This window comes from Ranitomeya imitator, chromosome 1 (genome assembly GCF_032444005.1).
Source record: "Ranitomeya imitator isolate aRanImi1 chromosome 1, aRanImi1.pri, whole genome shotgun sequence".
NCBI lineage: Eukaryota > Metazoa > Chordata > Amphibia > Anura > Dendrobatidae > Ranitomeya > Ranitomeya imitator.
This window is the reverse complement of record NC_091282.1, coordinates 382,124,316-382,147,894: the sequence shown is the minus strand read 5'-3', so window position 1 is coordinate 382,147,894 and position 23,579 is coordinate 382,124,316. Positions and strand designations below refer to the sequence as shown.

Here is a 23,579-nt window from a genome sequence, read left to right as displayed (position 1 = left end):
TTAATTTCACCACTGAATTAAAAAAGAACCGAGATATGTTTGGGATTTATGAACTCGCAATGACCTGGAGAATCATATTGGCAAGTCAGTTTTAGCGTTTAGTGAACATGGTAAAAAAAAACAACAACTGTGGAATTGCACTTTTTTTGCAATTTCACTGCACTTGGATTTTTTTCCCATTTTCCAGTACACGATATGTTAAAGCCAATGGTGTCATTCAAAAGTACAACTTGTCCCGCAAAAACCAAGCCCTCACATGGCCATTTTGAACAAAAAATAAAAAAGTTATGGCTCTAGGAAGAGGAGGAGCAAAAAACAAAAACGCAAAAAATGAAATACATTTGGTCATTAATGGGTTAAGAGCTCCTGGGCGTGAAGATTAGTTCTCTGTTAGGTAGAGATAGCATAGGGAGGGATCTAATACTGTAGAGGGAGAGGGAAAGGCAGGAATCTTGGTGTTATAATTACAAGTACATGCTGCAGATCTCTGCTAGTTTGTATTGTGCTGTATAGTGTAGAAACAGACTGTGGGATTAAGGAGAGAGGCAGGGTATCATCCAGTACCATAATATACAAAACATCTCTTTTTAGAGCCAAATAATATTACTCAGTACTAGCATATACTAAACACATTTTTTTGGAGCTACATAATATTCCTGCGTACCAGCATCTAAAAAAACACTTCTTTTTTACAGCAAAATAATATTCGTCAGTGCCAGAATATACTAAACATAGTTTTTAAAAGATAATTGCTAAATAATATTCCTTGTCTATTGCTGAATTAGCTAATATTTATCTAGCAGCTATACGACTGGTGCAAAACCTGCTGATTAATGCAGACACCACTATTTACCAGTAATTTCTATGAGTCTACTGTCAAAGGAGATATATAAAAAAATCTCTTTATTAAATAAACAGCGCATATTTATCTAGCAGTTGTGTGACTTGCGCAAACCCTGCAGAGAAACACAAACGTCCCTATTTACAAATAATTTTCATGGTTCTGCTTTTGGCATGTGTCATAAAGGCAATATAACAAAAATTAGGCTGATATTGGTTAATAGAGATGAGTGAATTTGATCGGGTCAAGGCCACGACACATTCAGCTGTGGAGCCGAACAACTGATCAGCCAGAGCGATCCAGGAAGCCGACTTCCGCAAAACCTGCAGAGATACGCAAACGTCACTATTTACCAGTGCCAATAATTTTCCTTACTATGCTATTGGCGCGTGTCATATAGGCAATATACCTAAAAATAATCTGCTTTGGTTAAATAAATAACGTATCTTTATCTATAAGTTCTGTTACTGGTGCAAAGGTTGCTGAGATATGCAAACGTTACAGTTTAACTGTAATTTTCCTGAGTCTGATGTTGCAGTGTGTAATAAAGGTGATATATGAAAAAAAATACCCACACATTGCTAGAGACAGGGAATTTGTTGGAGGCAGACATGCCATTTTCAGTGCATGCATGCCAGGGGGCTGTTGTGGAAGACTTGCTTAAAAGGTAAAGGTACCTTCACACTGAGCGATGCTTCAGCGATCCAGACAATGATCCCAATCGCTGCAGCGTCGCTGTTTGGTCGCTGGAGAGCTGTCACACAGACAGCTCTCCAGCGACCAACGATGCCGGTAACCAGGGTAAACATCGGGTTACTAAGCGCAGGGCCACGCTTAGTAACCCAATGTTTACCCTGGTTACCAGCGTAAAAGTAAAAAAAACAAACACTTCATACTTACCTTCCGCTGTCTGTCCCCTGGTGCTCTGCTTTCCTGCACAGTGTAAGCGCAGCGGCCGGAAAGCAGAGCGGTGACGTCACCGCTGTGCTTTCCGGCTGCTGTGCTCACAGTCAGTGCAGGAAAGCAGAGCGCTGGGGGACAGACAGCGGAAGGTAAGTATGAAGTGTTTGTTTTTTTTTACTTTTACGCTGGTAACCAGGGTAAACATCGGGTTACTACGCGCGGCCCTGCGCTTAGTAACCCGATGTTTACCCTGGTTACCAGTGAAGACATCGCTGAATCGGCGTCACACACGCCAATTCAGCGATGTCTGCAGGGAGTCCAGTGACGAAATAAAGTGCTGGACTTTCTGCACCGACCAACGATGGCACAGCAGGATCCTGATTGCTGCTGAGTGTCAAACTGAACGATATCGCTAGCCAGGACGCTGCAACGTCACGGATCCCTAGCGATATCGTTCAGTGTGAAGGTACCTTTACCCTCAGGCAACGCTGCTGACAGAGGTACTGGTTCTTTTCACCCACAAGTATTACAGGAGAGGGAACCGCACACCAGATGCAACTAGGGGGAGGGTAATGTCCAAAATGCAGACAGGCTGACTCTTCTAAAATTGAACAAGGGCTAGATTTCCTCCTACTTTGTAAGCCCTACAGATAACAGCAACCTAACATAAATGCAGCCCAAATGTTCTTTTTAGGATGTTGTCTTAATGTCCATGCCTTACAATTCAAACCCTTTTTGTTCAGGAAATCACGTCCTACTCCTCCTGCTTCTGCAACAAATACTTAGTGGTCATATACTTGTATGGATACCCCACATAGGTAATGTTTTTATATTTTTGGAAAACTTTGTACATTGTGCAATTGTGAATCTTGTACTCCCTATCTCTAACAATTATAATAACTATAGAATTTTTATTTGATCATAATATTAAAATACAGAGGATATAAAAAGGGGAAACTGGATGACAAAATATGCAGAAACCATAGCACATGGATTATTTTAATGGGTACAATGACTAAATAACATGATCATACATATTAAAGCCCCATATAAATAGCCTATTAAATAAATATAAATACCGTATATGCTCGAGTATAAGCTGACCCGAGCATAAGCCGAGACCCCTAATTTTGCCACAAAAAACTGGGAAAACTTAATGACTCGAGTATAAGCCTAGGGTGGAAAATGCAGAAGCTACCGGTAAATGTCAAAAATACAAATAGATACCAATAAAAGTAAAATTAATTGAGACATCAGTAGGTTAAGTGTTTTGAATATCCATATTTAATCAGGAGCCCCATATAATGCTCCATAAAGTTTATGATGGGCCCCATAAGATGCTCCATATTAAAATATGCCCCATATAATGCTGCACAAATGCGAATTAAGGCCACATAAGATGCTCCATACAGACTTTTGCCCCATATAATGCTGCACAAATGCTGATTATGGCCCCACAAGATGCTCCATATTAAAATATGCCCCATATAATGCTGCACAAATGCAGATTATGGCCACATAAGATGCTCCATGCAGACATTTGCCCCATATAATGCAGCACAAACATTGATTATGGCCCCATAAGATGCTCTGTAAAGATATTTGCCCCATATAATGCTGCACAAATGCTGATTATGGCCCCATAAGATGCTCCATATTAAAATATGCCCCATATAATGCTGCACAAATACGGATTATGGCCCCATAAGATGTTCCATACAGACATTTGCCCCATATAATGCTCAACAAACGTTGATAATGGCCCCATAGGATGCTCCATAAAGACATTTCCCCTGTATAAAGCTGCACAAACATTGATTATGCCCCATAAGATGCTCCATGTAGACATTTGTCCCATATGCTGTTGCTGCGATAAAAAAAATGAAAAAAAATCACATACTCACCTCTCGTCGCTCAGGCCCCCGGAACTTGGTATACTCACCTTTCCCGTTCCACCGCTGAGCGCCGCTGCGTCTTCCTCGTCCTCTGCACTGAAGGTTCAGGCAGAGGGCGGCGTGCACACTAATCGAGTCATCGTGCCCTCTGACCTGCATCAGTGCAGAGGACGGGGAAGACGCAGCGGTGGGCGGCGGTGGTGGAATGGGGAGCAGGTGAATATCGCGCACTGCGTTATACTCACCTGCTCCTGGCACGGTCCCTGGTTCCCTGGCCCTGGCAGCTTCTTCCTGTAGTGAGCGGTCACATGGTACCGCTCATTACAGTAATGAATATGCGGCTCCACCCCTATGGGAGTGGAGTGGGGTCCATATTCATTACGGTAATGAGTGGTACCATGTGAACTCTCACTACAGGAAGATGCTGCCAGTGCCGGGGAACCAAGGACTGCGCCTGAGCAGGTGAGTATGATTACACAGCTGCTGCTCCACCTCCCCTGCCGACCTCTGGGTATGACTCGAGTATAAGCCGAGAGGGGCAATTTCAGCCTAAACAAATTCTCGGCTTATACTCGAGTATATACGGTAAGTGTAGCAAACATGCATATATGAAAAAAAGCATAGATAAAGGGTAGAAAAAAAAAATATACCAGTAGTCCATACCTCGTGGCTCCTGTGACTCCAACGCATGTTTCGCCTGGTGGCTTTCTCAAGGAGTACCAAATATTATTCTATTATTTTTTCTACACGTTTTTTATTGTGTTGCCCTACTTACAGTCTCTTTACGCATGCATCTGGGAGCCTGATGTCGATTTTTGGACCTGCACTTGGACAATGCTGAACATCAATGCATTAATATGCTCCAAACAATTGTTCAGGTTTCAGTCATACACAAAATAATATGAGTAATGAAACATGCTCTCTCTATATATGCTGCTAGTTTGAAAATCTTACCCACACATCCCTTGGTAAAGGGAAATTTGACATAATACCTCTGCTAGCATATGCCATATACTGCTGACATATGCATCACCCCAGTAGGTGGGCGGTACCCCTGGGTACAAAATCTGTGTCTGAGGGCGAAACCACTGGCCTTTCTCCTGTGTTACGTCCTTCCCAATTTGCTGCTCAGGAAGGAGGTGCTGATGCCTCTTGTCCAGAACGTGAAGTTGCACAGTCACAACAGTCAGCAAACATGTCCAGTTCATTGTCCCAGCGCAGCATTCAATTGTACCTTGTCAGCATATATGTCTCTATCCAAATTATTAGTTAGATAGGGCATACATATTCGTTAGTAATTTACATTGTCCGGTGCTGGACAAAGACCATTGCTTGCTCTTCCAGGCTCCTAAATGAGACTTGTGTCTCTTTATTAAACTGTTGCTTCCCTTAAATTTGATACATTTTGGTAAAAAAGAAATGGTGGTGGGGTATTGGCCAGTTTCTGTACATTTTAACCAGGCCAAAGAGACTTGGTTAATACTCTCTGCAGACCTATTCAGGCCGCAGCCTTATACATATTGGAACATGGTGATTGCCTTTTCATGAGCTCTGTAGCACTGCCTGTCACCTGACTAATACACTCCACAGACATCGTCACTCTGTAGGACATATCCTGGAATTACTTCATTGTTGCTCAAAACCATGCAAAAGATAAATTCTGCCTGATTAAGTAGTTTCCAGAAGAAGTGCATAGGCTTGTGCAAATTGGTCAATGGCACTCCTGTCTCTTTCCCTTGAGAAGGCTGCTTCCAATTAAAATGAGGGCTGCACATGTTCCTGACATGGGTTTCAGGCCTGACAGACTGACCACAATACAGGCCCTCACTTGCATACACTTACAAAGTATTCAGAATTTAATTCTAATGCTTTGGGTGTCTGATAGAATCCAATTTACTAACATTGATTATACAGCTCCCCCAACTCCTGTATTATATTCAACTTACAGGGACTTCAATCACTATGACAGTGGCTCTATTGGGATCTGGTGGCCAAAATGAACTGTGGAGCTCACAAAACTCAGGTTTCATGACACCTGCTGGCCCTCTGAAAATGTGAAGCGAGGGCAGCATAATCACATGGTGATAGATGTGGTGGTGGTCGGCGGAGCACAAAATTCAAATGGCCATGTTTTAGCTGGCATTGTAAAGTGATGGGGAATATGTATTCCACTATCTAGCTAACAATTTTGAATGAGGTAGGGACCTCCCAAATGTAGGAGTGAGAGCTCTCCCAAATGTATGATACAGGGCCACCCGAGGGCCCTTCCCAAACTCAGGTTTCACAGCACCTGCTGGCCCTCTGAAAATGTGAAGCGAGAGCCGCATAATGACATGGTGGTGGATGTGGTGGTGGTGGCGGGCCAAGCCGAAAATTCAAATGGGCATGTTTTAGCTTGCATTGTAAAGGGATGGGGAATATGTATTCCACTATCTAGCTAACAATTTAGAATGAGGGAGGGACCTCCCAAATGTTGGAGTGAGAGCCATCACAAATGTAAAAGTAAAAGCTAAAGCCAAACCGCTCCCTGTGAACATAAGCTAAAGAGGAGGTATAATTTGTTTTTATTATTATTAATTTATTTTATTTTGCATTATATACATGTATTTATGAAGAAAAAGGGTTTCATAACATTTTTCCCTTTAAAAAAAATTAGGTTTGGTATGTCTTTTTATGAATCCATAAAACCGGCATATAGTCTGACAACATTATTCCCAGATACCATATGTGAGTCAGAAAGGCATGCAGGCATCTTCTCCATGCTGTTCCCATTTAGTTTTAGCACTTTCCCATCCATTTCAGCTATTTTCCCATGCCCCCAGACCTGTTTGTTGGGTCCAGCAGAAAACTATTCAGCCTTCCCATTGACTTGCATTGGATTCGTTATTCGGTATGAATACACAGATATTAGAAAATATTCCTGCCGATTTTCCAGAATCCGAATATTTCTCTATTCTCTCATCACTAATAATCTGTCTGCCCTCACTATAACAGAAATCAGCTCTAAATGCGTTGATCAATCTGGAGAAGCAAAGTTGCTGAGGCGGCGGAGAGCAGTAGCTTGAATATGGAGAGAAGATGATGATAGCATTATAGTCACGTATAGACCAAAGGTTCTTCACCCTGCAGGATACTGGATGAACTGCAAGGGATGAAAGAGACTGGGGTGCTGTCCCTACACTCTCCCAGGAGGGGGGGGGGGGTCACACAGTTCTGCTGCCAGTTGTGGAGATGTGTTCAGTGCTACTGCCAGTGGGGAAGTAGCAGTGATCATTCGCAATCAAACTGAGACAAAGAGTTGGCTCCCTGCTGGGAACAATGGGAGCTGCCACCCCAGTGAAAGCCGCTAAATTCTCTGAATGGTTCTCACTGGGCATAACATTTCGAAATTAGGAAGAAGTAACCCCGTCCACCAAAACCAAACTCCGCCCACTCGTCAATTTAATTGGCTAACTGTAAGTAGGTTGGAGTTTCGGCTATGGGTGGGTGGGGTTTTTGAAGCATTAACTTCTTAAATATGTGTTCACCTATTGTGAACAAATATTTAATAGGGATCCATTTAGGATCCAAAAGAGCCAGCTCTTTTTGGTGAGCACAGCCAGGAGAGCCAGATCACCATAAAGAGCCGGACTGCCCATCACTAGAAGGAGAAGGCACAACATTGCTGCCAGTAGAGGGGGCACAGTGTTGCAAAGAGTGTAGGAGAGTTCTTAAAAGGGTCCACCTCTATTAAACTCAGTTGAGTGTGCGTGCATGCATTGTCACCTCTACTCTGACATCATGGGTAGCTCCTGGCAGGACAGGGAGGGTGGGTGTTGTGACAAGGACCCCCTTCATGAGATCGATGCAGTCGGCACCTCTGTTACCAAGACCAGATCAGATGATCATGACTAAAATGAGATACCTCTCTCCCCAACAAACCTGTCAAGAAAACAAATCTTAAGAATTTTCTTCAGTGCATCACTATTTTCCTGTGATATGACTAGTTGGGTCATATTGTATGGGGGTTGGACTGGACTTGTATGCTGGGGCCACTTTCTAATCCCAGTTCAGCCATGCAGACAAGCATCACCTAATTAATGATTCTTTATATACTTTTTAAGGTCACAACTTGACATTTCCTTTCAGGATCTGAAGGGAGAAACTCATCATGTGAACTAAACAAATGTACGCTATGTGCCTTAAATGAGCTGCCACTAATATTTTAGTCAGATTTATCAGGTTTACCCTGGATGGCCCATGGTACCAAAACAGCCAGATTTATACTTTTAGGTTTTTCAAGTTATATTCACAGATCTTTATTTTCAGAACATCCATTTTTTCTCCATATCACACAAATATTTATGAAACTACTTTTTTTAGCTAGTAGATTATTTAAAAAATAAATGATAGATTAGGACAGTCACCTGTGGCATCCCTGGAGGGTCAAGCCAGATTTGGTAGATGGCATCAACAGACAAGTCATGTCTATAAGAGAAAAAAACAAAGATAACTCAGCATTTTGCTCAAAGATTCACAGTACAGAAGTGGGCATGGCTACTTGTAAAAGCGGAGGCCAAGTTTATAAAAATTGTGAACACATGATTTAACTGAGATTGACTGATCATTAGCTGAAATACCATTGCATACTGGTTTCATAAGCAGTCACATGTACGTGCTTGTGTTATTTGTAACCGAGGCACTTTACAGTATTTTCTCCTTCTGCTGGACACCACGCACGATCTGCAATAGTGTAACACTGCAAGTCCAAATCTTTCGCCTTGCAATGCTCCATTGTTGCAGTTTTACAGTGCTTCTCCTTTGCGGGTAGTGTGTCCCTTTCGTCTTCATAGTAGGATGAGGAGATGTACTGAAAAAACCTTGGTTACTGTGATTTGTTTGACGAATTGCTTGTTTTATCATAAAAAGAGTTAGTGTGATTTAATAGTCTGGACTCTCTTAGATACTTGATATAGTGTAAGGATATAACTAAGGTATAAAGATATTAATCTGTATGGGAAAGTTAAACTTACTGAACATTTCTTACAAAAAAAAGCTGTCATTCTCATTCAATTAGATAAATATACGAACATGTTAAAAAATAATCCGATGCACATTATTAATAACTAGATGGTGGCCCGATTCTAATGCATCGGGTATTCTAGAATATGCATGTCAACGTATTATATTGCACAACCCACGTATTATATTGCCCAGCCACGTAGTATATTGCTCAACCACGTAGTATATTGCCCAGCCACGTAGTATATTGCCCAGCCACGTAGTATATTGCCCAGTCACGTACTATATTGCCCAGTGACGTAGTATATTGTCCAGCCACGTAGTATATTGCCCAGCCACGTAGTATATTGCCCAGCCATGTAGTATATTTCCCAGTCACGTAGTATATTGCCCAGTCATGTAGTATATTGCCCAGTCATGTAGTATATTGCCCAGTCACTTAGTATATTGCCCAGCCACGTAGTATATTGCCCAGTCAGGTAGTATATTACACATCGACGTAGTATATTGCCCAGTCACGTAGTATATTGCCCAGTGACGTAGTATATTGCCCAGTCACGTAGTATATTGCCCAGACACGTAGTATATTGCACAGCGACGTAGTATACAGCACAGAGCTACGTAGTATACAGCAAAGACACGTAGTATATTGGCCAGTCACGTAGTATATTGCCCAGCCATGTAGTATATTGCCCAGTGACGTAGTATATTGCCCAGTCACGTACTATATTGCCCAGCTACGTAGTATATTGCCCAGCCACGTAGTATATTGCCCAGCTACGTATGTAACAGGTTAAAACAGACTTAAAATAAAAAATAAACATATACTCACCTTCCGAGGGGTCGCTTGTAGTCCTGGCGCCTGTGTGTGGTGCACGCGGCAGCTTCCGGGTCCCAGGGTTGGTATGAGCGCAGGACCTGTGATGACGTCGCGGTCAAATGACCGTGACGTAATGGAGGGTCCTTCTCACATAGATTGCCCAGCCACGTAGTATATTGCCCAGCCAAGTAGTATATTGCCCAGCCACGCAGTATATTGCCCAGCCACGTAGTATATTGCCCAGCCACGTAGTATATTGCCCAGCGACGTAGTATATTGCCCAATGACGTAGTATATTGCCCAGCCATCTAGTATATTGCCCAGTCATGTAGTATATTGCCCAGCTACGTAGTATATTGCCCAGGCACATAGTATATTTCCCAGTCACATAGTATATTGCCCAGCCACATGGTATATTGCCCAGTCACGTAGTATATTGCCCAGTCACGTAGTATACTGCCCAGCCACGTAGTATATTGCACAGCGATGTAGTATACAGCACAGAGCCACGTAGTATACAGCAAAGACACATAGTATATTGGCCAGTCACGTAGTATATTGCCCAGCCACGTAGTATATTGCCCAGCTATGTAGTATATTGCCCAGCCACGTATGTAACAGGTTAAAAAAGACTTAAAATAAAAAATAAACATATACTCACCTTCCGAGGGGCCCCTTGTATTCCTGGCGCCTGTGTGCGGTGCACGCGGCAGCTTCCGGTCCCAGGGTTGGTATGAGCGCAGGACCTGTGATGACGTTGCGGAAAAATGACCGTGATGTCATGGAAGGTCCTTCTCACATAGCATCCTTGGCACCGGAGCCTGCCGCTTGCACTGCCGAGGACACCGCGCATGTTGGAGGGTGAGAATTAGGCTTGAGCGAAACGGATCGGACAAATTCAAAAGTCGCCATGAAACCCAACCCGATCCTAGTGTGGGATCGGCCATGCGGTCGGCGATCTTCGCGCCAAAGTCGCGTTTCGTATGATGCGTTTGGCACCATTTTTTCAGCCAATGAAGGAGCGTGGGCAGAGTGATGACATAGGTCTTAGGGGCGTGCACGCCTATCGCCATCTTCTCGCTTGTGCGCTGTAGCGATTTGCAATGTGTAACACCAGCTTTTCAGGGACGGAGGGGGAAAGAGAGAGAGAGAGATTTCCCATTGACTTTGCATTGGGTTTCATGTTTCGGTCGATCCCCGACTTTTCGCGATAATCGGCTGATTTCACTCGACTCGACTTTTGAGATAGTCGGGTTTCGCGAAACCCGACTCGACCCTAAAAAAGTAAAAGTCGCTCAACCCTAGTGAGAATAACATTTTTGTTTTATTATTATTATTTGTAACATTAGATCTTTTTACTATTTATGCTGCATACGCATCATCAATAGTAAAAACTTGGTCACACCGGGTTAATAGCAGCGGTAACGGAGTGAGTTGCCAACGGCATAACACGGTCCGTTACCGCTGGCATTAACCCTGTGTGAGCGGTGACTGGAGGGGAGTATGGAGTGGGCACTGACTGCGGGGAGTATGGAGCGGGCGCCGGGCACTGATTGCAGGGGAGTAGGGAGGGACTAATCGGACTGTCGCCGTCGCTGATTGGTCACGGCAGCCATGACAGGCAGCTGCCGAGACCAATCAGTGACATGGATTTCCATGACAGAGGCCACGACTAATGAATATCTCTGACAGACAGAAAGACAGACAGACAGACAGACGGAAGTGACCCTTAGACAATTATATAGTAGATTAATTGACTAAACTGATTAAAAACAACAAAAAGAAGCCAAGGCATAAGGTTAAAAAGCATAAAGAGAGGTGGAGGAGCATTGAGTCATAATGTACAAAGGAAATACTGCTGCCTCTTGTATAATTTGATGGTATCAATAAATTAACAATTAAGAGATTATACACATTCGATACCAAAGTGCATAGTGACATTCATCTTTCTTTTGTATTCATGCATGCTCAGCTCCCCAGACATCCACAGTGGGGACTTATCTCCCAAGAAACAAAAGGATCAAGTGTTGTATTTCAACATGACAGATCATCTTTTCCTATATGATAGTCTTTTGGTGAAAGCAACAGCAATGCTTTGCCATGCACATTAGATGTCTGTCGGCCGAACGATGCCATCTCAGCCAGCTCTCCCATACACAGGAGTGCTCATTCTGCCAAGAACGCCTGTATTCTACGAGAATGCTGCCAATGGACATGTTGACAGATGCTTAGTTGTGGTAAACATGATTCATAGTCTGAGTGGAGATGTTGATCAAACATGTCCTATTTCAATCAGTTGGCCAGCGCCCACCATACACATTAAACTATTGGCCGAACCAATATCAGCAGATATTAGATTGTGAGCCCTCACGGGCAGGGTCCTCTCTCCTACTGTACCAGTCATGACTTGTATTGTTTAAGATTATTGTACTTGTTTTTATTATGCATACCCCTCACATGTAAAGCGCCATGGAAGATATGGTGCTATAATAAATATTAGTTTAATGTGTATGAAGGTCTTAACACCTTGTACACATACGAAATGGCTGGTGGTTATGGCCTACTGGCTGTATGGTGGCCATGACAGCAGAAAAAAAAAAATGTAGCCATACATCAGGTCTACAGACATGTTCATTGCATGGGCATGGACCATTTACACACGATCATAGTCAATTTGTAGGTATGTCTTTGTCAAGTTCCAAGTCTAAATGATAAGAAGGCAAATTAAGTTTCCTACATCATCATGGAGGGGAAAAAAAACAAATTCCACAACATGTTACATTGGAAACAGGTTATAGTTCATTAAAACAACAGGAGGTCCAAGTGCTACATCCAGAAGATGGACTAAGGCTTCTATCATCCAGGGAGGAGGGGGCAGAGTTCCGGCCGCGCATGCGCGGTAGGAAATGGCGGACGCGACGTACGAAAAAACGTTCCCTTGAATGTTTTTTCGTACCGACGGTCCGCCAAAACACGACGCATCCAGTGCACGACGGACGCGACGTATGGCCATATGTCGCAATCGGTCGGCAATACAGGTCTATGGGAAAAAAAAAAAACGCATCCTGCGGGCACATTTGCAGGATCCGTTTTTTCCCCCCAAAATGACGGATTGCAATGGAGACCAAACGACGCAAGTGTGAAAGAAGCCTAAGAATGTATAGAAGAAATGGTAGCTGTAACCTTTGATGGGAGCACAACAATATAAGTTAGAGTGGAAAAAAATGGAAAAGTTTCACTTTTTTAATAAATAGTAATAATGATCTAACATTACTAAGAAGTGTAAGGAAATAAGTAGTGAGAATTAGGCAATCCAAAGACAGCAAAAATGAACAAAAGTAAATCCAGATCTAGAGTGATGATTTTAGTTGCAATGCTCTTTTGTTTCACAACTCAACACGTTTCTCAGTCAGGGAGAGGAATAAGGAATAAAAAATGCATGTTGGGGAGTAAGACAGAGGAGCAGAGCCACGAAACACCACCACTCTGTGATTATATTTACCTTTGCCGTATACTCACCACCTATTTCCTTACACTTCTTATGTATGAATGGCATAGCAGTGCTCTTTATTATCCTGTTATACTGTATATTATCTCTCTTATTCATTGTTGTCTGGACAACTGCACTCCAATAATCTGTCTCCCTCTTACTAAACTCTCCCATCTCCAATCTGTCCTTAGTGCAGCAGACAGGATCATATTCCTCTCCAACTGCTACACCGATGCCTCTACCCTGTGCCAGTCACTGCCCATCCGCCACAGAGTTCAATATGAATTATCACTCTCACCCACAAAGCGCTCCACGGTTCTGCACCACGCTACATCTCCTCCCTTGTCTCAGTCTTCCACCCTATCGGAAACCTCCGTTTAGCTAATGACCTAAGACTAGAATCCTCAATAATGCAAACCTCCCACTCCAGTCTCTAAGACTTCTCGCGTGCTGCGCCAATTCCTTGCAATGCACTACCCAGGATAATTCAATTAATTTCCAATATCAACAGTCTTTAGACTCGCCTATTGCACCACCTTACTTATTTACTAGTGATGAGCGAATATACTCGTTACTCGAGATTTCCCGAGCACGCTCGGGGGTCCTCCGAGTATTTTTCAGTGCTCGGAGTTTTAGTTTTTCTTGTTGTAGCTGAATGATTTACATCTGTTAGCCAGCTTGATTACATGTGGGGATTCCCTAGCAACCAGGCAACCCCCACTTGTACTTTAGCTGGCTAACAGATGTAAATCATTCAGCTGTGGCAAGACAAACTAAAACTCCGAGCACGGAAAACTACTCGGAGGACCCCCCAAGCATGCTCGAGAAATTTCCAGTAACGAGTATATTCGCTCATCCCTATTATTTACCTATCCCTGTTTTGCCCATACCATTTATTTTTTTAAAATTCAGGATTCTCATAGCATCTGTTCACACACCCTTCATGCACTTAATAGCCCTCTGTCTCTTTTTTTCACTGGCTGGTGACCAATTCATGCAGCGTTATGTGAATACCCTATTTATTATATTGATAGCTGAGCCGTGCAATACAAGCTCTTTTTAACATTTACCTTTCACGTTTTCCCTATTTCCTCATAGATTGTAAGCTTCTGAGCAGGGCTCTCATTCCTCTTGGTATCTATTGAGTTATGTGTTATTCTCTAATATCTTTATTGTCTGTACAAGTACCCTCTGCAATGTAAAGTACTGTGGAATATGTTGGAGTTTATAGAAAAAAAATATTATTATTATGCAATGAAATCTTTTCCATTTTCATCCTTTTATCCAATCTATTTTAATGTGTATGGTTTTATACCCACCAAGAGTTATGACCACCATTTCTTATATGCTGCCTTGATCGTTAATTTACTTATTGCTGCCTCTATTAATTGGACAATTGTAACAATTATTTTTTCAGTCATGGATTCAGGAATATTTTTGCCATGTTGATCATTTAGCAGGACACTGCAAAATGGACATGGTACAGATGGAAAAGGTTCAGAAACAAGCAACTCGCACAGATGATAAAACAACTAAAATGAAAGTCTCTCTCGCAATGAAAGGCTTTAAAAAATAAGCTGTAAGTAGGAATGGGAAGACACATGGATGTTCAGGTCCGTCTGGTTCGGCCAAACTTCATAAAAAAATTCAGTTCAGGTACCAGAACAGTAGCCAAACTTAATCCCTAACCCCATGGGGACAAGAACATCCGGTGGCTCTCGTGCTGTCATCTGTGTGACTATGTGGGAAGCACCAGCTCTGACCAGCGGTAACCTCACTGAAGTCACCACCAGTCACAGGCGCCGGGAATCGCGGTTCCCATGCTGTCACCCAGAGGACAGTGTGTGAGCCCTCAACTGACACTGAAAAGGTTACCGTCGGTCAGGCATTGGCTGCTGAATACTATTCTCATTATTGTATTAATTAACACAAAATGTCCAAAACACCCAAATCAATGGCACGTTACATAATCATTACATCTAGACCTTGGTTCAAATTATATACCTGAGTAATGAATAGATCCATTAAAATAATTCGTCCTCAAACCCTGACACGTGTTTCGACACTGCGTCGGGGTGTGGAGACACTACTCCTGACACTCATGGTGCACCTGTGCATAGTAAGAAAGATGTCAGTGTGATATATAATTAGTGCATGGCATGTGTAGCTTACTGTACATGTATTTAGCAAATAAATAAAAGAAAAAAAAATGACATAGGGTCCCCCTTATTTTTAATAATAAGCTGAGGGAAAGCACACAGCTGGGGGCTGGTGTCATTATTCTGGGAAGGGGACAATAAACATGGAGCTTCCCAGGTTATTAATATCAACTCACAGCTGTCTTTGCAGCCTTCACTGGTTATTAAGAAGGGGAACCAAGGAAAAAATGACATCAGGTCCCCCTTATTTTTAATAACCAGCAAATGCTGAGCAGACAGCTGTGGGCTGACATTATTAGGCTGGGAAGGGACCATGGATATTAGCCCCCTTCCAGACTAATAAAACCAGCCCTTAGCAGCCTCAGAAATGGTGCTTCCATTAGCGTTGGCAAGGGGGGGTAATCGTTTTGGAGTTGAAGTCAGCAGTATAATGTCCGATGAGATCAAGCCCTGGGATTAGTAATAGAGAGGCATAGAGAGAGGTGTCTATAACCCTGTAGTAAAAAATAATAAACACACACAGAAAAAGTCCTTTAATTGTATAAAACACTCCACGACTCCCTTTTACCCATTTATTGCCTTTAAAAAAAATCAAAAAATCCAAAGGGGTCCACCGTAAATCCATCCCACATCGATCCCCGGCACTGCTACATTTGGATGTTGACATGGCATTGACACTAGTATATGAATCGGGCTGCTGCAAAGAGTACTGACATCAATAGGGTTGTTGTAGTTCTTAGCCGATTAACTGTGGTAACCTTACTGATGTCACCGTTCACAGCATGAGAAATTTCTCACGCTGAGTGTGGTGATGTCAATAAGGTTACAGCAGTTCATTAGTCATGAATGGTGATGAGTGAATACATTCAGCACTATTCGTTACTCGCACGAATAGTACAGTGTTCGGGCTGTTTGATACTTGGCGACTAATTAGGTATTCGCCTCGGTATATTCGAGTGACCCACCCAGCATGTTTGGAACTTTATTTGCAGTCAATGAACATGCTGGGCTGGCTTGCCAATGATAGTAATGCCCGCGCCATCTTTGATGTGGCATTACTTTGATTGGCTAGCCTTCCAGCATCATAGGGACTATGTCAAGGCTTCTGACCCCATCTTGCACACATTGCAGCCAGAAACAGCATAGGGAGAGCATAGTTTGAACATATTGAGAGGGAAAGTAGCGTAGGGAGAGTGATAGGAGGTTATAGTGATTTTTTCCAAAAAGCTCTGTTAAGATATGAAGATTGTGAAGAGATTACTTGTTTGTTAGGTGGGGATTTAACACTAGAAGTCCCAGAGAGGGGTCATGTAACATTTCTACGTTTGGAACCCAGAGAGGGGTCAAATGACCTGTAGGATTTTAGCTAACATCCTCTAATCACCGTCTTTTGTTCTGTAATTAAGGCCATTACTGTCGCACCACAGGAGGAGGTTGTTTTCCATTGAGTTTAGCCATTTAGTTTTTAGTTAGTTCTATTCAGTTTATTGTATTTGATAATATAAAGACTAAACATATTGTATTTAGTTTAGTTTTATTTGAGCAAAAAAGCACTGAAACAATGAATCATTTTTTATATATATTAAATAGAGAATTAGAAATTTTAGAGCAAGGTACAGCTGTGAGTAATGACCAGAAGCATTTATGTCTAAGGCCTCAAGCACACAAGCGGAAAAAAATTGTGCTCAAATCGCACAAGAGGACTGAAATTTCAGTGTGAAAAATATACAAAAGAACAACTGTTATTTGTTTCCATGCTTTTTATTTTTGTTATAAAAATAAAAAAATTCAAGGAATAAAACAATTCCACACATATTTACTATAGGCTGCAGTGGGGGGCTGCGTGTGTGTGTGTGAGTGGCATGTCCTTCTTGTGCGACTAGCATTTCAGCACTCACTCAGCAGTCTGTCTGCACTGTCAGAACATACCTGGCACTGCTTGGGTATGTCCCTGGTACATTTGCCACACGTGTATTTATAGCAGTCAACACATCTCTCAGTTGCACAATTGTTCGTGCATCGATGGTTGACCTGACACTTCGCCCTTCTGCCAGGGCTGGGTGTGGAAGGTTGTTGCCGAAGTAGTTTCTCCTTGCGTGCCTTCTTTTCAGTCACATGACGGCCACATAACTCTTGTGCAAGCTCAAACAGGAAGTCCACCCGTCTCTTCTGCACCTCAGTGCATGCCTGATAAAGAACATGAGCATTCGGTGCTGCCATGTCAATCATGTTGTAGAACACGGCGACTGGCCATCTCCATGTTCCTGCACGCACGCTGTACTCCCGCACCATATGGTCCATTACATCCACACCGCACTTTGTGTGGTTGTATTGTTTGACCATGTTTGGCTTCCTTTTGTTGGTATCCTCAGTTTCAACAACGCTGTGCATGCTGCTCAGAATGTAGACGGCCTTCTTTCGCTTGGGTGCATACACTGTCAGTGTGGCACCAGTGGTTGAAAACACCTGAGTGGTGAATTCAGTGCGGTCCATCTGTCTAGCGGATTGAGGAATTTCCCAGCGACTTTTGTTGACTGTGCCGAGGATAGTGGTTTTCCGGCTAAGCAGACGTTGTGCAAGTGACAATGATGTAAAGAAATTGTCGGTGGTACAGTTCTGCCCTTGTCTATGAATGGTTCCATCAGCCTCATCACTACAGTTTCGGACAGTCTCTCCCCGCTGGGACGACTGGGGTCCTTGCCAAGATATGGGAGGACATTACAGATGTACAGTACTTTGATTTCAAGTCGCAAGCCACCCAAAACTTGATGCAAAACTTGTCTGGTTTTGTTGCAATGTATTGCAGAAAACAGCAGCGAGTCTTTGACGGGAAAGGCTGTTCATCAATAGTGATGTGTCGACCAGGGTTGTAGGATGCGATGCAGTTGGTGACAGACGATCTCCACACATCGGAGATTGCAGCAAACTTATCGGTCTCCACTCGCTCACTGCATGTGAACATGTCATTAAAGCGTAGGTGTTGCATGATGTGTAGCTGGTGACCAGTAAACACAGCGGGTTGCTAGGGACCGCGTTCCCCGCTCTCCCGCATGCGAGGAACATGTGGAGGCTGAGAAAATTTCTAAGTTCCCTGCTGGATTCGCAGGGAACAGAAATTCTCTAAAATGTGAACCTAGCAAAAAGATAGTCAGGAAATAAAAAAAGGTAATTTGAAAAATCTAACCTGAAGACAGCTCAGAGTCTGAATCCGGTTGAAGGACTATGTCTTCTCCATCTGAGTCAGAAGGGTTGGTGTTGCTCAGGATCAGTTCCAATGCCTGTTGAATGGTGTGCCTTCTCTGCATTTTGTTTCTTGTGAACAAAATAGGTGAAGCAGTCACCTATTTATCCCCCACAGCACAAAAGGCTGCATGCAAAATTGCTAAGGTGGGGGCTGGGGGGTGGGCAGACACACTCAGGAGCAGCTTACATTCTTTTGTTTACACTCTCTTACAAGACCTTTGTTGAGGTGGATCAACACAATTGCCCCCTGCAGATTCCTCAGGCAACATTTACAAATGAAAGGATGCTAATTGGAGCCATCAGAGTTGTCAGTTTGGACAGGTACCTTCACACTGAGCAACTTTAGAACAATAACGATAGCGATCCGTGATGTTGCAGCGTCCTGGATAGCGATATCGTTGTGTTCGACATGCAGCAGCGATCAGGATCCTGCTGTGACATCGCTGGTCGGAGCTAGAAGGCCAGAACTTTATTTTGTCGCTGGATCACCCGTTGACATCGCTGAATCGGTGTGTGTGACGCCGATCCAGCGATGTCTCCACTTGTAACCAGGGTTAACATCAGGTTACTAAGCGCAGGGCCACGCTTAGTAACCAGATATTTACCCTGGTTACCATTGTAAATGTAAAAAAAAAAACACTACATACTTACATTCCGGTGCCTGTCGCATCCCCCGGTGTCAGCTTCCCTGCACTATGTCAGCGCCGGCCGGCCATAAAGCAGAGCACAGCGGTGACGTCACCGCTCTGCTTTACGGCCGGCGCTTACACAGTGCAGGGAAGCTGACGCCGGGGGACGCGACAGACACCGGAATGTAAGTATGTAGTGTTTTTTTTTATATTTACAATGGTAACCAGGGTAAACATCGGGTTACTAAGCACGGCCCTGCGCTTAGCAACCCGATGTTTACCCTGGTTACCCGGGGACTTCGGCATCGTTGGTCGCTGGAGAGCTGTCTGTGTGACAGCTCTACAGCGACCACACAACGACCTAAACAGCGACGCTGCAGAGATCGGCATCGTTGTCTATATCGCTGCAGCGTCGCTTAATGTGACGGTACCTTAAGAGTCATTTGACCCTCTTTAGGGACTTCAGGGGGGAGCTCAAAATTTCTGGGACTTCTAGTGTTAAGTAGGGCGATATTTAATAGGAGGGAGGGTGAAAGGCAGGCACCTGGGTGTTCTCATCATTGCAAGTACATGCTGCAGCACGCTATTTTCCATATAAAATACTTAATATTTATCTAGTAGTTGTGCAACTGGTGCAATCCGGGTAGAGATAATCTTACGTGACAATTTAACAGAGGCAATAATCTTCATTACTCCTCATTTGGAGTGTGTCAGCAAGACTATTAAAAAAAATCCTAATTTTCTATTGGTTTAAAAAATAGCGTATTTTTTTCTAGCAGTTGAGCGACTAACGCAATCCGGGTAGAGATAATCTTATGTGACATTTTAACAGGGGCAATAATCTTCATTACTCCGCATTTGGAGTATGTCAGCAAGATGATGAAAAAAAAATCATAATTTTCCATTGGTTTATAAAATAGCGCTCTTTATCCAGCAGTTGTACGACTGACGTAATACAGATAGAGATGTTAAGTGACAATCTAGCAGTGGCAATAATCTTCATTACTCCAAATTTACAGGGTGTCAGCAAGGCGATCTCCAAAAAAAAGCCACACATTGCTAGATACAGTGAATTTGTTTTTCCAATTTTATTAACATTTTCAACCAAAACAAGACAAAGAGAGAGCAAGGTTAACATAAATGCAATAGCATGAAACAATCATTAAGCATAAAAGTAAAAGTAGAATAAAATAAAACAACAATAAATACAGTAAATTCTTATGGAAATATTTCCAGCCAGCGAGACCATTTTTTCAAAAAGGAAGGAAATCAGCCATTCAGTAACGCCAATTTTTGTTCATAGGATTTATGCAAAGCCTGTTTGTCAATAATTTCTCGTGAACATGTTATTTTAGAAGATTTCCAAAAAAAGTAATAGCATTCTTAGAAACTAAAAGCAGATGTATAACAAGTTTCCAAAAAGGTGGAGTCAATTGATCCGCATTCAACGAAAGCAGGGCCAACTGAGGAGACAGAGAAAAATCCGAACGTTTTAATATAATAGAAATAAGAGAAGAGATTTCACCCCAAAAAGGTCTAATACGTGGACAAAACCAAAACAAATGGGAAAGGCTACCATAATGTCCACAATCCCTACAACAGAGAGGGGAATTGGAAGGATTAATAAATGCTAAGCGAGACAGTGAATAATACCACCTAGAGAGAAGTTTAAAATAAGACTCATGAAGAGCCATGGACATGGTGGCAGAATAAGTCAAGGACATGGCCAGCTCCCAATCATCTAGAGCTACAGAAAGATTCAAAGTAGATTCTCATTTGTTCATGTATGGGGATTTTATAATTTTGAAATCGTTATTAAACCACTGGTGGATATATTGAGTAGACCAAAATATGCAATGACCGGAGTTGCACAAAATATTAATTGTCGGCTCCGATAAAGGAGGGCGACCAGTCACCAGTGGCCTCAAAAAATCCTTTAAAATAGTAAACTGCATAAAAGCCGATGCGGGAACACCAAACCTATCTTTAAGGTGGGTAAATGAAACAAACTTGTTACCATCAAAGATGTCATGTAGTTTAGAGATTCCCCAGTCAGCCAAACTTGAATGCAGATCAAACGAGAAAACAGTAGCCAAAAGAGAAAGGGGAAGTATCAGCATAAGTTCCATTCTAGTGAAACCACTTTTAATTTTGAGACATTTCCGCCATGCCACAAGAACAGCTCCAAATATTGGGTGATCAGACCGAAGCGAAGACTTAGAGGTTAATAAATTGATAATAATATTACAAGGTGGAGAATTTCTATTAAAATTAGGTAGACCCATACCCTCACACAATTTATGTTTACACAGTTGACTAGAGGCTATACGAGCTCTCTTGTTGCCCCAAACAAACAGATTGAGGTGTGCCTGCAAACTGGTCAAATAGTTAGTAGAAACAAGTAAAGGAAGGGACCTGAAGATATAGAGGATCTTGGGAAGAATTATTGATTTTACAATAAGGCACCTTCCCCACCACGATAATACTTTATCATCATAAAATCTAAGCTCTTTAGAAATGGAAGCAATAAGAGAATCCAAATTGCTGGGAATCAAGGAGCTAAGGTTTCTAGAAAATCTCAGACCCAAATAAACAATATCAGTCTCTGCCCAACCCCAGGGCGAAATATCCTTAATACTCCTTATTTGAGAATCAGTGAGGTTAAATTGAAAAATGTTCGACTTGGACTCGTTTATTTTAAAATACGAAAAAAATGAAAATTTTTTAAGAAGGGGTTGCAAATGTGGGATAGAGTGACAAGGATTGGTGAGGGACAGGAGAATATCATCAGCATATAAACTGATTTTAAATTCCTTACGATCCGTGCGAACTCCCTCTATGGAGGGATTATCTCTAATGAGCTGGGTTAATGGCTCTATGGCAAGGACAAAAAACAGTGGAGAAAGGGGGCAACCCTGCCAAGTACCATTAGAGATTGGAAATGAGGAAGAAAAGTGATTATTAATATACATTTTTGCCTGAGGATCGGAATATAAAGCCATAATTTTATTTATAAAGTCCAAATCAAAGTCCAAATCTATTAAAATATAATTCCAATTCCACCCATGAAGGTCTATGATCTGCAGACCACCAATATAGACTCTGTTTAATTAAATTAGAGAAATGATAGGCCGAAACATTAGGTAGACCCATACCCTCACGCAATTTATGTTTACACAGTTGACTAGAGGCTATACGAGCTCTCTTGTTGCCCCAAACAAAAAGATTGAGGTGTGCCTGCAAACTGGTCAAATAGGTAGTAGAAACAAGTAAAGGAAGGGACCTGAAGATATAGAGGATCTTGGGAAGAATTATTGATTTTACAATAAGGCACCTTCCCCACCACGATAATACTTTATCATCATAAAATCTAAGCTCTTTAGAAATGGAAGCAATAAGAGAATCCAAATTGCTGGGAATCAAGGAGCTAAGGTTTCTAGAAAATCTCAGACCCAAATAAACAATATCCGTCTCTGCCCAACCCCAGGGCGAAATATCCTAAATACTCCGGATTTGAGAATCAGTGAGGTTAAATTGAAAAATGTTCGACTTGGACTCGTTTATTTTAAAATACGAAAAAAATGAAATTTTTTTAAGAAGGGGTTGCAAATGTGGGATAGAGTGACAAGGATTGGTGAGGGACAGGAGAATATCATCAGCATATAAACTGATTTTAAATTCCTTACGATCCGTGCGAACTCCCTCTATGGAGGGATTATCTCTAATGAGCTGGGTTAATGGCTCTATGGCAAGGACAAAAAGCAGTGGAGAAAGGGGGCAACCCTGCCGAGTACCATTAGAGATTGGAAATGAGGAAGAAAAGTGATTATTAATATACATTTTTGCCTGAGGATCGGAATATAAAGCCATAATTTTATTTATAAAGTCCAAATCAAAGCCAAATTTTTGTAGGGACATTTGAGAAAAGTCCCATTTAAGCGACCAAACGCTTTCTCTGCATCTAGGGAAATTAAAGTGGAGTTAATTTTTCGGGAATTAATTAATTTAATAATATTTATCAGCCTCCTGGTACCTTCAATGGATTGCTGGTGCTTGATAAATCCAATCTGGTCCGTGGAAATTAATTTGGGCAAAATAAGGTTAAGGCGGTTAGCTAAGACTTTGGAATACATTTTGAGATCAACATTAATTAATGAAAAGGGATGGTAATTAAGTATTTGATCAGGACTAGTATGAAGCTTGGGAATAAGTATAATTGTGGCATCCAAATTTTCCCTAGGGAAAGAACCAATGGACGCAGCGGCATTGAAAATTTGAACTAAATGGGGGACAAGAATTTCACGGAATGATTTATAATAATTATTGTTATAACCATCAGGACCAGGGGCCTTATAATATTTCAATCGTTTTATTGTGTCACTAATCTCTTCTGCAGTAAAAGGAGCAGCCAAAAAGTCTGCATCCATGGAATCAAGTTGTGGAAGATTGACAGAAGACAAAAAATCATCAATAGATCTCACACCTGGAATGGGAAGAGAGAGTTCAGACCACAAATTATATAATTGATTGAAATATTGTGCAAATTCATTTGCAATGTCCTGTGAGTGGGCGAGAGAAATGCCCTTGGGAGAAATTAT

General features: G+C 42.1%; 1 protein-coding gene across 2 annotated transcripts in view; it reads right to left on the bottom strand.

The window, feature by feature from the left end:
- The window catches only part of AOPEP (aminopeptidase O (putative)), a 1,002,964-nt gene that overhangs the window by 270,046 nt on the left and 709,339 nt on the right, over positions 1-23,579 (bottom strand). For both annotated transcript variants that reach the window (XM_069762004.1, XM_069762007.1), the window contains exon 11: positions 8,046-8,106. In XM_069762004.1, coding sequence (XP_069618105.1) covers positions 8,046-8,106 — 61 coding nt within the window. The remainder of the gene's footprint in view (positions 1-8,045; positions 8,107-23,579) is intronic.